We start from the raw sequence: 18,860 nt of genomic DNA, 5'->3' as shown, positions 1-18,860 counted from the left end.
ATGAGTACTCACGTATCAATATTGAGATTCAATATTGCAGGAAAGGTACGTAGATGCAACGGAGATAATAAACACTAGATTGACCTCACGAGCATACCCATGAACCATACCCATCACCTCCATAGCTATAACCCATAATTTTCTTAGCCCTATCCTACTCGAAAAACCCGTCTTGAAATAATTCGCTCATGACCTCGTCGTAGTATTTTATGTATATTACTAATAATAATTACTAATAATCATAATAATATTAAGATTACAATTTATAATCATAATCCTAATATTAATTAATAATAATAATATAAATAATAATAATAATAATAATAATAATAATAATGGTTTATGGAGTACTTGAGATAGATAGATAAGAGATTGAATGAAAAATGAATTCAAAACCGAGCTCGTTCGGCTTTTAAAGCAATGTTACCTCACCTAACCCCTCATGCGATCGCATGAGAATGTGAGGGTGGCCTCATGCGATCGCATGAGCCACATATTCAACTTATGCTCGTTACTTTTTACATGCCGACACAATATTATGATTTTTATATATATTATTTAATATATAATATATTTAATCTTTAGAATTAATTAAATATTATATTATATTCTCGTGCCTAGTTGATTTGTAATTTTTGCACCGATGAATAGTACGTTGACGCTCGACTTACGTGCCAGTTCCGGTTTTTCGAACGTCCGTTCGTACGCTTAGAAAACCAGCCTTTTACGTTACTCGACGTGTACCCTTATTACTAATTTGACTTACTCGTCAATAAATTACCTTATAAAAAATGTAACTTATAAAATTGAGCGTTGTCATCATTTGCTTATATAAATTAGTGACTCATTGTTTATCAAAATATATTATTTTAAATCAGGACGTTTTATGACTAAGTTAAAATATATATATATTTTTATTTAAAATTGTAAATTTGTACTTAATAAATATGTTTGAAATATTTAACTAATGATATAATATTTAGTCTTTCAAAATCAAATATATTTCAAAGTTCATTTTATATAATTTAACTCGTTTTTAAATAATAGTAGTTATTTTATCAAGTAATGTTTTTAATATAAAAACTAACTAGTTGATTATAAAGGGACACGAGTTAATCATAGTAAAGTACATTTTTGAAATTCAAACGGAAATGATTACTAACTTTTGACTAACTCTCATTAATGACACTTTTGTAAATCACTTATGCCAAATATTCCGGATACCGTTAAAAAGGAAAGGTTTTCTAAATCAAAGTGGACCTCTCAATAGAGACACGCAAATCATATCACAATGAATCTTGATAATCCACCCATTTGATGTTATCTTAATATCTCGTCGATAACTATATTAAACTCATACGAAACAATACGCTCATGTAAAGTATTATTCATTTAATACTTTGTTAATATTCTTAAATTATAATATATATACACATATACATATATAATCATATTCATTTAATGGTTCATGAATCGTCGAGAACAGTCGAAGGGTAATCGGTCATATGAACATAATTCAAAGTTTTTGAGATTTCAACATTACAAACTTTGCTTATCGTGTCGAAAACATATAAAGATCAAGTTTAAATTTGTTCGGAAATTTCTGAGTCGTCACAAACAGATCATCAGAGTGACTTATCTGATAGCAACGAGGTTTGGGCAAAGTTGTACAACGTCTTTGTGAAGGATTATAACCCGAACTTTCCTAAAATAGAAACTTACTATAAGTGGAAGCTTTCCATAAATAGTAGGTTTCCGAAAATAGAAACTTTTGAGAAATAGGAACTTTTTCTCGAAAACCGTCACTGTTAATATAGTTGCTATATTAATAAACAAACTTTATGTTTGTTAGACATTAACTGATCAAACGTTATACCTCTAGGTTGAGATCTTCGATTACATACTCCGTTCATACTTCTTGCGTGGAATAACTTACTTGCTACTAAGGTGAACTTCATAGCCCTCTTTTTGCTATTTCTTAAATGTTTTATAAACTTTGGGGTGAGACACATGCTTACTTTTAAACTGTTTTACGATTAGACACAAGTACTCAAACTTGATTAGTTCAAACTGTGCTATGACATGCTTTGTTTCATGCTAAATCCCTGCCATGATATCGTAAATTGCTACTTTGAAACGCAAACTTAGTTATTGTGAGTAGGCCTACTGAGAGTGACATCTCTACCCATTGGCGTGATCGTCAAGGGGTACATAATAATGATTTCAACGACACTGACAGTTCAAGGTGTCATAGGGTAACTTTGTTTACTCTCGATATCATATACCTCACCACTACTAACGAACTGATAAAACTTTATAACTAAATCTTGTGGTCTGAAACTTTATTGATTATATAAACCTATGATGTTCACTCAACCATTGTGTTGACATTTTAAGCATGTTTGTCTCAGGTGAAGATTAGCTTATGTGCTGCCCTACGATGCTTAGCTAGTTGATGCATTGGAGTCCACATATTTAGAACTTATCATTTGTTATTTATAAATTTCATTATGTAAAACATTATTACGTTTCCGTTGCAAATCAAATTTTGTTTTATTAAAACGTCTCATTTAGAGTTGTTCTCGCTTTACATACTTGTGTTGTGATATTGAAATGTCATACTTACCCCCGGCCCTATTTGAGGGTATGACAATTTTGCTCAATTGTTCCAACGCACGAAATAGCGAGGAACGTGAATACGGACCTGTCACCCGGATCTTAAAGAAAATCTCCCTGAAACGAAACCATCGAACCAACCCCTGATTCCATAACCTTTTGCTAATTAACCACCATCATAAAGCAAGTGTGCGCACTGTTACATCATAACTTAACAAGATCGTCACCCGAATCTTGGTGTGATCAACTTCTCCGGATACATATACATATCCTAAGTTCATCCCAACCAAGTGAATCACTTGGTCTCGATATAGTTTGCAAAACCCTAGATCTGTCGTTTCATAACCCTGATACTTACCGAATTACCATCCTATCGTAGACTTGCTTTCAATCTGCTGGTGTGCCCGGTCTTCTAGCCTTAATCTCTGATACCACTTGTTAACAATTGAGTGAGTAGACCTTAACAAGAACGCGTGATTTTATAGGAATCACACAATCCACATACAAAAAATGTAATAGATAAACCATATAAAACGATAAAGATAAAGTACAACGGCACACATAGATTTAACGTGGTTATATCCCAACTCCAAACACCGAGAAGTGTTTAGTCCACGGGCGACAGGGTTGTATTGATAACGTTAAACGATAAAAGGAAACAACTTGTCATGCAAGATAGATGATCGCGGTCGCAAACCAATCATCGTGGTCGCGATCCAGCCTATTCCAGAATCTTCATTCACTGACTAAGTGTCGCGGTCGCAATTCATCTATCTCGATTGCAATGTACCTATCACGGTCTCAATGCATCGATTGCAGTCACCACGCGACATTCCATCAGCATCCTTCAGTTTTTGTTTCGTTTAACTCGACTTCGCACTTCCCAAGATTCATTAATTAAGTTCTATTATATCTGTTATTATGTTTACTCAAATCTCGTATTTCTTATTACAACCTAATTCCAAATGCCACACCTAAAAGCAGTTAATTTATTAAACTGTTAGCTAACGTGTACAGGGGAGAAAATAATATAGGAGCAGGGGTGGCAGCCATCCCCCGTGGATTTGCAATTTTTAGTGCAAAAAGTTTTGAAATTTTTGATTTTTTCTCGAGTGAATTTTTTTTTTCCCCACAACCTCCATATTTTGCTCTAAACCTTCATATTTTGCTCAAACATCTTCAAATTTTGCTCCAAAAACCTCTAAATTTTGTCCAAAAATCTTCATATTTTGCCAAAAAAAGTTGATACTCATTTATAATTTTTTTTTACCCCCAATAAAAAATTTCTGTGTATCGATCATTATGTGGTAGCACAATATATTGAACCAAACTTTTAAATGAATGCTCGTATATAATTCATGATGACGTGACCCCGCTCCTTACGTACACTACCTAAACACGTGGTACATCAGCATTAAAGTTTCTATCACAATATTGACTATACATTGACTTACTTTTTACTGTAGATGGTTTTCATGTGTTTCGATTGTGATGTGTTTTGTTGTCAGTTAAGTTAGGCGGTTCCGGTGGAGGTACTCTTTCTTCGATTTAATTTAACGGTGGAGGTACTCTTTCTAAGATAGGCTTGCTAGGTGGTTGTCTTTTGATTTTTCTAGTTGCGAAGCCTCTCGGTTTGTATTTTCCTGTTTTCTTGGACTACTTTCTCTTTTGATGAAAAGTTTCTTTTTTTATATAGTTTGACTTATTTCGCAAAAATTAATAATCTCTAGTAATGCTAGCAAACTATATATATCGACGGCTTTATTATTCTTAGTATACTTTGTCACTTTTTATTAATCTTATATTCTTTTATATATATATCAACAACAACAACAATACCTAATCCCACGAGTGTAGGGTATGGGGGAGGTAGAGTGTAGACAATCATTCCTCGAACCCTAGATTAGAGGGAAGTCACTACTTCACTCGCGGGTATAGAACCCGCGCCTAGATAAGATCGTCCCACCCTCTACTCGAGAGCCAAGAGATTGCTTCTTAAAGGACCTCCGGTCAGGAAAGCTCATTAAAACGGGAAAGTGCGGGCATACGTACCTGTAAGCGTTATGCGCGTCTAGGAAGATGAAACCATACGAAGAAGCCAAAAAAGAAAACACATATAGCAGTAATGCACAACAGTATGACAGATCGCATGAATAATATAATGCGCAGTAATAAGTAATTTCAAAAAAAAAAAAAAAAAAAGTCACACTACCCCCCTTCTCTCTCTCTCTCTCTCTCTCTCTCTCTCTCTCTCTCTCTCTCTCTCTCTCTCTCTCTCTCTCACCCCACACACATACATACACCTATAATTATATAACTATATATGCTCCCACCCACACATAAACATGTAAAAATACGTATACCTAAACATGTATACATATAGATACAGACATACATATACACTTAGATACATACATACATAAACAAAAACAAACATATACATGGGACCTTATATATATATCCTAAATAAAAACACATAGATACCGAGATGCAATAAATAGCTATACAGAAAAAACAGAAACCATGTAAAGGGATATATATATAATAAGTAGTGTAGCTATATATTAAATAGTTATAGTTAATATATGGTTGTAAAATAAACAATAAACTACCCAAAAAAAAATAAAAATAAAAAAAAAAAAACTCTAGTGCCTATAATAGTTCTAATATGCCTAAAAAAGAGTCCTACTCAATTATACTAATTCTACTCCTCCACGGGCTCCTATCAGAAGTCATGTCCTCCGTCAGTAGAAGCTCTTTCAGGTCAAGCTTCAATCTATCCTCCAACCTACGTCTGGGTCTACCCCTTCTCCTTACGCCCCAACAACGAGGGTCTCAACTCTCCTAACTGGGGCTAAAAGTGGGCGCCTCATAACATGCCCAAACCATCTAAGTCTTCCTTCCCTCAGCTTGTTGGTTATATTCTCAACTTCCAAGTTCTCCCTAAAGACTCCATTTGGTATCATATCTAGCATGGTCTTGCCACACGTCCACCTAAGCATCCTCATTTCTGCCACCTACATCCTCCTCTCTTGGGCTTTCGTCATTGGCCAACACTCTGATCCGTACAGCATGGCTGGTCTGATTGCCACCTTGTAGAATTTCCCTTTCAAATTGAGGGGTATCTTCTTGTCGCACAACACCCCTTTTGTTGCCCTCCACTTCAACCATCCTGCTCGTATACGATGCGCCACATCCTCATCTATCCTTCCCAATTTATGAAGCATCGAGCCTAAATATCTAAAGGACTCTTGTGGAGGTAAAGTCTGATCCCCAATTCGGACATCCACTATATCCTCTTGTTCCTCTTTGCTCGTCTTGAAATCGCATCAAAGGTACTCCGATTTAAGTCTACTAATCCGTAGGCCATTCGATTCTAGGGTTATCCTACATTGCTCTAGCCTTCTGTTAAGCTCATCCTGGAAATCCGAAACTAATACAATATCGTCGGCGAAAATTAGGCACCATGGGATGTCATCTTGTATCCTCTGAGTTAGTTCGTCTAGGATCAAAGCGAAAAGATATGGGCTAAGGGCCGATCCCTGATGTAAGCCTACCTCTACCGGGAAAAACTCTGTGTTTCCTACCGTCGTACGTACACGAGTTTTCACCCCCTCGTACATATCTCTAATCGTTCTTATATATCTACTTGGGACACCCCTAACATTAAGAGTCTTCCAAATCAGCTCGCGCGGGACACAGTCATAAGCCTTTTCCAAGTCTAAGAACGCCATGTGTAGGTTCTTTTGTTTTTCCCTATACTTCTCCATAAGGCTTCTAACGATGTGAATTGCCTCCATGGACGAGCGTCCCGGCATGAAACCGAATTGGTTCTCTGAAACCTTTGTCTCGCGTCGGAGCCTCGTCTCAATCACTCTCTCCCAAAGTTTCATAGTATGACTAAGTAACTTAATGCCTCTGTAATTACTACATATTTGCGCATCTCCCTTGTTCTTGTAAATGGGAATAACCTCACTGAGTCTCCATTCCATAGGCATCTTTGCACTTCTAAACGTCGTGTTGAAAAGGTTTGTCAGCCATCTAATCCCATCGTCTCCTAGGCACCTCCACGCCTCGATCGGTATTTGGTCTGGTCCTATTGCTTTGTTTCTCCCCACCTTTCGTAAGGCCGTTCTCACTTCCTCGTGGTTAATCCTCACGAACCTCGTCGTTGAGTTCCCCGTTCCGCTCAAGTCTATCCCTACCGAAAAGGGATGAAAAATACTCTTCCCATCTTTTCCTAATGAGGTCTTCTCTCACTATACTTTGACCTGCTTCATCCTTGATATATTTGACGTTAACTAAGTCCCTGCCTCTTCGCTCCCTAGCTTTAGCTATTCTATATATGTCATTGGCTCCCTCATTGGAGTCTAGTTTCCTATATAAATCTTCATAAGCTTTGTCTTTTGCAATTGCTACGGCCTTCTTTGCTTCTCTTTTAGCTTCTTTATATCTTTCTTCTACCCTAGTCCTCTCTGCAGACGTCCCTTCTCCAAAAGTAATGAGCTCCCTAAACCTCATCTGCTTTAACGCGACTTTCGTTTGGACATCATCACTAAGCCACCACGATTCTCTACTACTCTTGTGGGCTCTCGATGTCCCTAATGTCACCCCTAAAGCTTCTTTTGCCACCTCTCTGATAGTAGATGCCATGCGGTTCCATATATGGTCTACGTCAGTAGGAGCTACGTTATCCCCTTCTACACTCAATCTATCAGCAACAGTCACTCTAAAAGTCTCCGCCTTCGCACCATGTAGGTTCTTCCAAAGGATTCTATGTTGCACAACCCTGGCCCTCCTGCCAACTCTTCCCCGGGTGACTATGTCCATGACCAACAATCTATGCTGGGAGGAGCACGTCAAGGCTGGAAGGGCCTTACAGTCCTTACATGTCCTAAGTTCCCCTTTACGAAGGAGCAAAAAGTCAATCTGGGTGCAACGACCCCCGCTATGAAAAGTGGCTAACTGAGAATCCCTCTTCTTGAAGAAAGAGTTTGCTATAACCAACTCGTGGACAATGGCAAACTCAAGAATTGAGCTCCCTTCTTCGTTTCTAGGACCAAATCCAAAGCCCCCATGGGCTCCCTCGTAACCTTCTGCCTCCGCTCCTATGTGTCCATTCAGATCACCCCCTATAATCAATCGATGATCCGCTGGGCACCCCCTCACTACCTCATCTAACAATTCCCAAAAACTCTTCTTTGCCGCCTCACTTAAACCCGCATGAGGTGCGTATGCGATAATGACCGTGAAAGTCTCCTCCTTAATAATAAGACTAACCGACATAATCCTATCGCTAAACCTACCCACGTCAACAACGTTATCCTTATGTAGTTTTCCCAAAAAGATACCTACCCCGTTCCGTGCTATCCTAGAACCCGAGTACCACAACCTATAGTCCTTAATATCTACCGCCCCTTCACCCTTCCATCTAGTCTCTTGAACACACACTATGTCCACATTACTCTTAAGAAAGGTATCAACGAGCTCAATCCTCTTGCCCGTCAATGTTCCTATATTCCAACTACCCACTCTAATCTTACCAAGGGTGGCTACCCTACTAACGCTTCTAACCCCTCTAGTCCTACCCACCCCTAAAGTAGGAGGACATGACCTCAAGTAACCATAAGTAAGTGTAAGGTCTATATTTAACCTATACACCAAAACAAGCTAAAAAGGAATATGTAAAAGTAGTATATATTTGTTATTTAAAATATTTTAAATTGAAAATGAAATAAATAAATAAATAAATAAATAAATAAATAAATAAATAAATAAATAAATAAGAACACTGATAATGTGAATATGAGGTATGTATATATACGTAAAAGACAAGCAGCACACAGAATCAGTTAACCAACACAAATAAAGGGAGTGGTAAGAGGTAACCAGCCGGAAAAGTTAATTTTCGGTAGCAGCCGGCGGCAATTGACGGGAAATGGTGAGGCCGGCGAGTGCAAAAGTGGTTGTTTCTTGTGAGGAAAAACGTTCCTGAGCCCGATCCGTAGAAGATGGTATCCCACTTGCCGAAAATTGCAGAAAAACTAGTTTATTCGCCGAAAAAACGCACCTCTTCCGGTTACTCCTGGTGGCGCGTGGGAGCTCCGACGACGGCGATACCAGTTTGGTTAGGTTCGTTAGCTAATTTCCAGTTATATATATATATATATATATATATATATATATATATATATATATATATATATATATATATATATATATATATATATATATATATATATATATATATATATATATATATATGAGGAATATTCATTTGAATCCATAAATTAAATTGAGATCTAAGGGACCAATGAGAACGCGACATGTGGCGCGAAAATCACATGTAATTGAAAAAAAAAATTCAGAAATTTTTTTTTCCAAAATTTTTTTTTTTTAAAAAAAATTTCGAAATTTTTTTTACAAATTTTTTTTTTTCGAATTTTTCTTTACAATCACATGTGATTTACCTGCACAATCACATGTGATTGGATTTGAAATGCATAATCACATGTGATTGACATGCAGAATCACATGTAATTGTAAAAAAAAAATCGAAAAAAAAAATTCGAAAAAAAAAATTCGAAAAAAAATTCGAATTTTTTTTTTAAATTTTTTGTTTTTTTTCAATCACATGTGATTTTCGCGCCACATGTCGTGCTCTCATTGGTCCCTTGAATTTCAAGCAAATTAATGGATGTAAGTGATTACAACTCATATATATAGGGGCAGAATCAATGAGGAAGTAACCAATCGGGGGGAAGCAAATTTTTTTTTTGTTTTTTTAAATTTTTTTTTTCGGCATTAAGATCACACAAAATATGAACATTTAGAAGAGACATTTCGTGATGAATGTTATTATTTAGGCGGGAAAACGATCGACAAAAATAACATTCAAGATAATATTGTTCGTGAAGAATATGAACGTTTTTTTTCTTCATGTTTTGTGAAGTAAAATTTAGCCCGATTTAGAGTTTAGGGTTTAGGGTTTGGTGTTTTGGGTTTATTCCATAAACCCAAAACACCAAACCCTAAACCCTAATCCCTAAACCCTAAACTCTAAACCGTTCGTGTTAAAAACTCAATCTAAATCCTAAATCTAAACCCTAAATCTAAACCCTAAACCGTAAATTTCTAAACCCTAATATCTAAACCCTATAAACCCTAATATCTAAACCCTAATATCTAAACCCCAATAGCTAAAAACCTCAAAATACGCTCGAAAAACACGATAATTGTTATATATTACTTCTTCGAGCGTTTTCCCGCCAAAATAAAAACATTTATCACAAAGTGTCTCTACTAATTGTTCATATTTTCATCTCATCTATAATGTTCGTTAACAAAGTTTTTTCAAAAAACGAAAAAAAAAGTTTTGCTTCCCCTCGCTTCCGCCCGAATGGTTACTTCCCTCTTGATCCTACCACTATATATATATATATATATATATATATATAGGGAGAGGATCCAGTGAGAACTTTTTTAGTGTGAGAATTCTAGGAACTCCAAATACACTCAAAATACACTAAAATTCGAGCAAAAAAGGACACGGACGAACAAAAAAAAGGAAATTCGAGCAAAAATAAAAAACACGGACGAACAAAAAATCATAGTCGAGCAAATATATTTTGTTTTTTTTATTATTTTCAAAAACGTAGAACACATTTTTGTTTGACTATCATGTGTTCTACATTTTTTTATTCGACTATCAAAAATGTAGAACACATTTTTGTTCGAATATCACAATTTTTGTTCGACCGCCCTTTTTTTGTTCGAATTAAAAAAATGTAGAACACATTTTTGTTCGACTACTGCTGTGTTCTACATTTTTTTGTTCGACTATCAAAATGTAGAACACATTTTTGTTAGAATATCACAATTTTTGTTCGATTTTTTTTTGTTCGGCCAACATTTTTTTTGTTCGACTTTCTTGTTTTTTGCTCGACTATCTCCTTTTTTGCTCGCCCGCCACTTTTTTTGCTCGAATTTCCCCTTTTTTGTTCGAATTTCAGTGTATTTCTGAGTTCTCAGGGTTCTCACACCAAAAAAGCTCTCATTTGATCCATCTACTATATTCCCTCTACTATATATATATATATATATATATATATATATATATATATATATATATATATATATATATATATATATATATATATTAATATCAATATCAATATCATTTAGCGTAAGTCAACAACCATTCTTATATTCATAATATCAATTACCGTAAGTCAACGGTCATTCTTATTGGACCATTGTGGCGGTGGTATTACTTAAAACATTTTGGATTGATCATGCATAGATTTTTCATAAGGTATTCTATCCATAAGTTACTAATAATGTGGGGTTTAAGGATTTTAGTATTTAGCTCTCTGTTCCGGCTACTGTGAATAACCCAGATTGATATGATGATATCGATGGAGTGGCTAAATGGTTAAGTCCGCCATTGATGACGTTCGTCGATCAATGGGCCGAAAAGGTTGTAGGTAACTGTCAACATGGACTAACCTGTTAACCTTGAAGATGAATGATGAAGATGTTGATGATTACGTAACCCGTGATGACAAAGTATGTTCTACGTAATCGTGTTGTGTGTTCATGGGGTTGGTTTTTTGGGGTTTTGTATTAATAGATAAACCCTACATTATAATATCACCTAATATTATCACGATCCTTTCCATAACTAACTTCCCCGAATCTCGAATATAGTTATGGAAAAGATAATGTACTTTATCAACAAGAAATTTACAACCGACATGCGAATAGGCGCACGCGCTACCCGCATGCTGCAGACCAAATGACACGCGAGGATGAATCCGCATTGAATGCGTATTGACTTTATAAGACTTAATGCTAATTAGCGCATTTATATGCGTGAAATCCGCGCATGCGGATATGCGCATGATTAAGTCCCCGGGAGGGGATGTTATACGCAAAAAAAGCGCATGTAACGACCCCAAAATGTAGCACGAGAAAACACACGTTTCTTTATTTTTTTTAAAGGCAGTTTGTGACCAGACACATATGCGCGGCGCGCATGTGTCCGAGTTACGCGCTTTATAACACAAAACAGGATCAGCAATTTTTAAGGTAAACGCCGAATTTTCCAACAAAGCAATTTCTATACCTGTACCTACTTCACGACGAAGAATGTCAACGTACAACAAAAGTATATAAGTTTACAAAACGGTTTCAACAACCCATACAACCAAACGGTGTAATTTCGACCGAAATATACATTTACACGAGTTAGGACTCTATAACCTAACCCGATACCAAGAGCATAATCCCGGGGACTACCAAATCCTCAATCCGCGTCCAAATATCTAAAAGCTAATCCTCCAAGCTTAAGCAATGTCTATCAACCCTAGTCTAGCAACTAGGTAACTCCGCATCAACGATACCTATAAAAAGGTAAACAACGAGAGGGATAAGTATAAAGCTTAATGAATGCAATAATTATGCATATACATATATAATCTACTTGCTTGCAAACACTTACACAAATACCACATACATGCTAGCAATCTAATTAGCATACCATCGCAAAGTATAAAGCTAAAAGTCTCCAATTACGCAAGCTAGCACGATCAATAGCATATAACCAATACAATATAATATGCTAAACTACAAAACATAACCATGGTTAACCAATATTACAAGGGAATGGTGCTCGAGAAACACCATCGGTGTTCACAACAACCATTAGTGTACAACGACATATATCACTAACCCCCGAGTGGTATCGTACACGCGAACTTTAAACCCACCCGTCACGTGAAATGTAGTATCGTACACATGAACTTTAAACCCACACTTCACGCCCACGCACACTTGATGATATGGTATCGAACACACGAACTTTAAACCCATACCACATGCCAATATGATGTGGTATCGAACACGCGAACGTTAACCCACATCGCAATTCACACAAGTAAATACACCATACACATATAATTATTCCACTCACCTTTGAATGCCCACACAAGTCATGTATAACATGATCTCCGTCCTCAAATCCGAGCAAGTAACCACCTATATCACACATAGGTACAATATACACATAAATAGACATTTTCTAAAAGAGAACCCGACATAAACATCCCTTAGCAGTGGGATCACACTTTGCTCGCCAAAACCCGCCCATTTAATACCTAATGGACACAAACCAATTACCACTTCGGGTGGTAATTCAAACCCACTCTACAAAGTACAATTTAACCTAAATTATACTTGACACCAATTAGACCAACCTAGGTCCCGACACTAAATTACTACTTAGGTAGTGATCATTCCAAACCGTTATTTACACCAAAATCGCAATATGTACAATATTGACCCATATTGTGTTTGACCACGTTTGACTTGTTAAAACATCACTTTGAATCAAAATCACCTCTCATGTGCGATTACTTCCAAAAACGCCATTTAACACTTAACACAAGTGTTTAAACATCCATTGACCAAAACTAGTGTCATCATCAAATTTGACCCAATTCAATTTACCCATTTTGACACAAGTCACAAAAACGCCCATAATCACTAATGGCTAGTGATTATATTTCAAAAACACCAATTAACACCTAAACCAAGTATTTACACACTTGATTCACTAAATATTGACTCAAAACATAGTTTGACACTAAATCAAAGTCAACGCCCATTTTGACTAGCAAATATGTTCTTAAGAACATCAAAACCGCCATTACACTTACAAACTAGTGACTAACACCCAAATCCATGATAAATACTTTCAAATTCATCATCAAACCATAAACCCACAATAATCTAGTTTACTTACACAATACATATAACAAAACGCCCAATTACATGAGAAATGGGGTTTATATCCCCAATTAGCACTAACCCTAACCCCAAATCAAAATCAAAGTAATTAAAATCGAATCTAGGGTTTACCTCAACTCCAAAACCGAGCTAGTAGCTAGAAACATCAAGGAGAACCAAGACTCGCTTCCCATTTGGGCAAAAATCACCATCTTGATCAATAACTAAAGTTTCCTCTTTCTAGAAACTCTTCTCTCTCTCTAAGGTTTGGTTGGTGGAAAAGAAGATAAGAATGAGTTTGAGATCAGTTTTGTGGTTTCAAACCCGACCTCGAAGTTAAAAGACCAAAACACCCTCTTAAAAACCTTAAAATAATGAAGGCTTGCTCCCAGCTACTTTTGCGCGCCGCGCATATAAACGCGCACCACGCACTATAACTGAAAAGGAAGACAACACAGTTTTCAAATGTAAATTCTGATTCTGATGCAAATTCTAAAAAATGCATAAGTGTTAGGTTGACTTTTAGTGACAGTTTCTGATGCACACATTTACTGACACTTTCGAGAACACTTTCAACTGCATAAAATCCAGGGTCTTACAACTCTTCCCCACTTAAACTGGATCACGTCCCCGTGATCCTCATCATTTACCAAGAGGTAAGTGCTTCAATGCCTTCACCCTTACATACAATGGGAACCACATCCCACGATCTTACGAAACACAACCAAACCTGATGTCCATAACATCTTCCGTTAAATTAAAAATCTCACCACACGCTAATAATCACTAGCATGCATTACTGTAACAAGCGGTATCTCATACACTAAAAGTCCAAAATGCCCACTTAGGAAATACGGAAAACGCCATATATTCCTTCAATTTCTCTCGGCTAAAACTCGCAACAAGGTACATTCATAACTATATCACCTAACACGCTCTACTAGCTCCACTACGCAGTGAACCAAGTCTTGAATTAATCCAAATTGAGAAGGATCCATGCCGCGATAGTACTCCGTACTTCAACGACTCATTTACGCACCACTCAACCGGTCGCACATCCGCTTATGCGTAAGCATTGATCTTCCACAACTACCACCGGTAGATTAAAATTTGACAAGTCGTTACCAAAGGGCAAAACCGACATGCTCTTCCAATGAGCACTTCTTATGGTGGCACTCCAATACTTAGCACAAGGATATTGTTGTAATGGGATCCCACTGATGGCAATAAGCCATACCAACACCGGTCAATCGAGAATGTTCCCTAATTCGAGAACCAACTTCTCCCGTCAACACAACGGGATTATTCCTTCAATGAAAAAATTTCGGTATCACCAAATAATCACACTAGTAACACAAACTTCCCATCAATCAATCCGCACACGACCATCTGTCCATGAATTAATCTAGGATGACAATAATACACCACGAGCTAGACTATACATCAACACTCGATACAGGGTTTCTCCTCTAAACCCCACAACACAACCACACAAAATGGCTTCCTAGTACTAGCATGGAAACTATTCATATACTAGAATCCCGTCAACAGCGAATTATCATCATAACAAATTCGCAATCCGCCACACGACCCACAAAATATCCACCAACGCAGGGTGAATCCTCTTGCCTAGACCGCCCGTTAAGGATGGCCTCGACATTTCAATGCAACCAACGAACACACCCTCACAAGCAAACAACATCCACATGTCTCGTTGTGAGACAATCAGAACCGGCGCTCCCCGCTTCACAATCATCCATAAAGTGGAATAATCCACTGAAAATTTCCACGATCACGTTTCTCGACAGGGAAAATACAGTATTCACCACAATATCGAACTTGTACTCGCTCGACAGTACTATCCAAGTTTCACACCAGCCCAAATTTACATCATGAGAGCACTCGCAACAACAGTTTCATTCTCTCACTTCCGTGATCTCCAACTTCACACTTGGTCTCATACTTTAATGACCCATCATATACATTATAAACGATTCACAATAGTTGATTTCATTGTGAGGTACTTGACCTCTATATGATACATTTTACAAATATTGCATTCGTTTTTAAAAGACAAACTTTCATTACATCGAAAGTTGACGGCATGCATACCATTTCATAATATATCCAACTATAATTGACTTAGTAATAATCTTGATGAACTCGACGACGCGAATGCAAAGTCTTTTGAAATATGTCATGAATGACTCCAAGTAATATCTCTAATATGAGCAAATGCACAGCGGAAGATTTCTTTCATACCTGAGAATAAACATGCTTTCAAGTGTCAACCAAAAGGTTGGTGAGTTCATTAGTTTATCATAATCATTCATTTTCATCATTTTAATAGACCACAAGATTTTAGATATTTAATTATACACGTAACCCGAGTACATAATAACACCCATAACCCGCGAATTAAAATTCATTCATATCGTGAACACCTGGTAACCGACATTAACAAATGCATCTAGAATATCCCCAATATACAGGTACACTCATCTGTATATAAAAATTGAAGTCCTAAAGCATCCATAACCTGGATGGGGTTCGTTAGGCCCATAGATCTATCTTCAGGATTCGCGTCAATTTAGGGGTCTGTTCCCAAATTCTTAGGCTACCAAGCTAAAAGGGTGATATCCGGTATAATAATTTAACCATAAAATGTAGTTTCAAGTACTTGTGTCTATTTCGTAAAACAGTTATAAAAGCAGCGCATGTATTCTCAGTCCCAAAAATATATATAAAAATGAGTAATGAAACTCACTATCCAATATTTTGTAGTAAAAATATTCATACGACGAAACTGAACAATGCAGGGTTGGCCTTGGATTCACGAACCTATATCAATTGTATATTTATTAATACATGTAATCGTAATCGAGCAAGTTTATATATATTATTATTATTAATATACTTGTTATATTTTATGTTATATAGATATAGATAGTTTGGTATATTTAATTTATATATCTTTTATAAATATTATTTATCATTCTTTAATATGTTAATAATAAAATGTATATTAGGGTTTATATAAGATAACAATATATATTTATGTATTAATTGGTACATTATATATATATATATATATATATATATATATATATATATATATATATATATATATATATATATATATATATATATATATATATATATATATATATATATATATATAGTGATAAAAATATAGTGATGTTAAAATATAGTTTAGTTAATATCATTTTTATAATAAAAATATAGTGATATGTAATATTAATATTATTGTAGTGTATCTTTATATAAAAATATTTACTTGTAAAAATACTAAAAATGATAAGAGTGGTAGTCATAATATTGATAGTAATATTATTAATAATAATATTAATTTTAATAATGATAATCTTAATAAAGATATTAACTTTAATAATAATATTAATTTTAGTAAGAATAATAGTTTTAATAAAAGTGACATATTCCCTTAATAATAATAATAATAATAATAATAATAATAATAATAATAATAATAATAATAATAATAATAATAATAATAATAATAATAATAATAATAATAATAATAATAATAATAATAATAATAGCAGTGTTAATAATAATAATCAGATTTATCATAAACATCATATTTAGTTTCTAAACCTATATCCATAGTTCCTATAACTTAAAATTTTTATCCATATTCATAATTTTTGCCATATCAACTTTTATTATAAATTTTATAATATAAATGTTATTAATATGCTCATAATCGTGTTAAGAATAATAACAATACTAATAATGATAATGTTAGTAATGATAATACTAATAGTTTTTAAATAATAATACTAGTACTAATGGTAACACTAATAATAATGATAATAATCTTATTAATCACATTACTACGAATGATTATACTAATATTAATAATAATATTAATAATATTTATGATACTTATAACTATGATACTAATAATAATAATTTTAAAACTAATAATAACAATAACAATGACAATAATAATAATAATAATAACAATAATAATAATAATAATAATAATAATAATAATAATAATAATAATAATAATAATAATAATAATAATAATAATAATAATAATAATAATAATAATGAAACTATAATAAAAAGGGCTACCTTAATTGAAATGAGTTCCAAAAAAAATAGTCCATGCCGGGACTCGAACCCGTGACCACCTGCTCACCCGTACACCCCTTAAACCATTCCGCTATGTTTGTTTTCCTGAATTAATAACCATCCTATAACTATATATCTAGTATATCTTCTGTACTACTTCTTCTTCCTCAATCATCAATCGGTTAAACTAATATCCTATCATAAGAGCGAATTAAGACTTGTAGTATGATGTATAAACGAAATAGAAAATGACTTGTGTGATAATTGTTTAATTAACAGAAAACAAAAAAAATATATATATAACAGAATCATAACATAACAGCCGGCTCCTTAATGAACTAAAAATCACTTTCGAAAATCTAGGCTGTTTTAGCTAACACATATAACATGAAAAACATTGTAAAAGACTCCTAGAAACTATCTGGATCCTCAATTGAACCAATAACATCAAAACCAATTCGAATTTATTGATGAACAAAAAGGTTGACTTTTTGAATTTAATGTTTGACTCCAAAATTTAGGATTGATATAACGATTTGATACTTTGCAGAAAGATTGAGTAATATATTCCTAACAAAACCTCATTTACAAAAGTTTTAAAAAAATAAGAACAATACAGAGGTAGCGAGCTGTAAAAAAAAAAAATAATTCTGTTGGTGATAGAAAGTTGGATGATTTCCTTTTGAACACAAGCTAATCGATTCCTTTTATGAATTGAAATCTGTCGACATTATATTCGGGCCATAGAGAAGAAAACAAAATAAATAAAAAGCAGATAGCAAGGTTTAACAGATTTGTACAAAGTCTGATTCTGATATTTAACAATTTAGGAAGGAAACAAAAAAAATATAAAAGGTTGATGTTGAGGTTCACGACTTTTGCATCATCCTTTGGGTTTTAATTTTAGTATTAATAATTATTAAGTATATTAATCAAAATCCTAATAATAATGATAATTAATAATCATAATAATGAATAATAATGATAATAATAATAAAAATATAATATTTATAGTAATAACATCAAAATAATACAAAAAAAAAAATAATACTAATAATGATAATATTTAATAATGATAAAAATGATAATAATTAATGATAATAATCATAATACTGTACTAATAATTTATATCATTAATAATAATATTATTATTAGCAATATAACAATTTATATAACAAGTTTCATATTAGTATGTTATATTTATAATACTAATTTTTGATATTAATATTGAAAGTAAAATTACTATAACAATCATTTTAACTTATAATTTAAATTTAATATATTAATATTATAATTTATTAATTATGTCCTATTTACTAATCATATAATGTATA

General features: G+C 34.2%; 1 protein-coding gene across 1 annotated transcript; it reads right to left on the bottom strand.

The window, feature by feature from the left end:
* Nucleotides 1–6,765: 6,765 nt before the first annotated feature.
* LOC139901272 (uncharacterized) lies at nucleotides 6,766–13,047 on the bottom strand. Its single transcript, XM_071883999.1, has 2 exons — nucleotides 13,016–13,047; nucleotides 6,766–8,269 (listed from the first exon to the last, which is right to left on the bottom strand). The coding sequence occupies exons 1-2, from the start codon at nucleotides 13,045–13,047 to the stop codon at nucleotides 6,766–6,768; spliced, it is 1,536 nt and encodes a 511-aa protein (XP_071740100.1).
* Nucleotides 13,048–18,860: the final 5,813 nt, after the last annotated feature.

Source organism: Rutidosis leptorrhynchoides, chromosome 3 (assembly GCF_046630445.1).
Source record: "Rutidosis leptorrhynchoides isolate AG116_Rl617_1_P2 chromosome 3, CSIRO_AGI_Rlap_v1, whole genome shotgun sequence".
Lineage (NCBI taxonomy): Eukaryota > Viridiplantae > Streptophyta > Magnoliopsida > Asterales > Asteraceae > Rutidosis > Rutidosis leptorrhynchoides.
This window is presented reverse-complemented; position numbering and strand designations above follow the sequence as displayed.

Bases quoted from the DNA above. Each gene is read 5' to 3' on its own strand.
- LOC139901272 (XM_071883999.1), bottom strand. From the start codon at position 13,047: ATGGCGTTTTTGGAAGTAATCGCACATGAGAG. The intron at 8,270-13,015 runs GTGATTTTGATT...TTTGGTGTATAG, and splicing joins GAAGTAATCGCACATGAGAG to GTTAAATATAGACCTTACAC.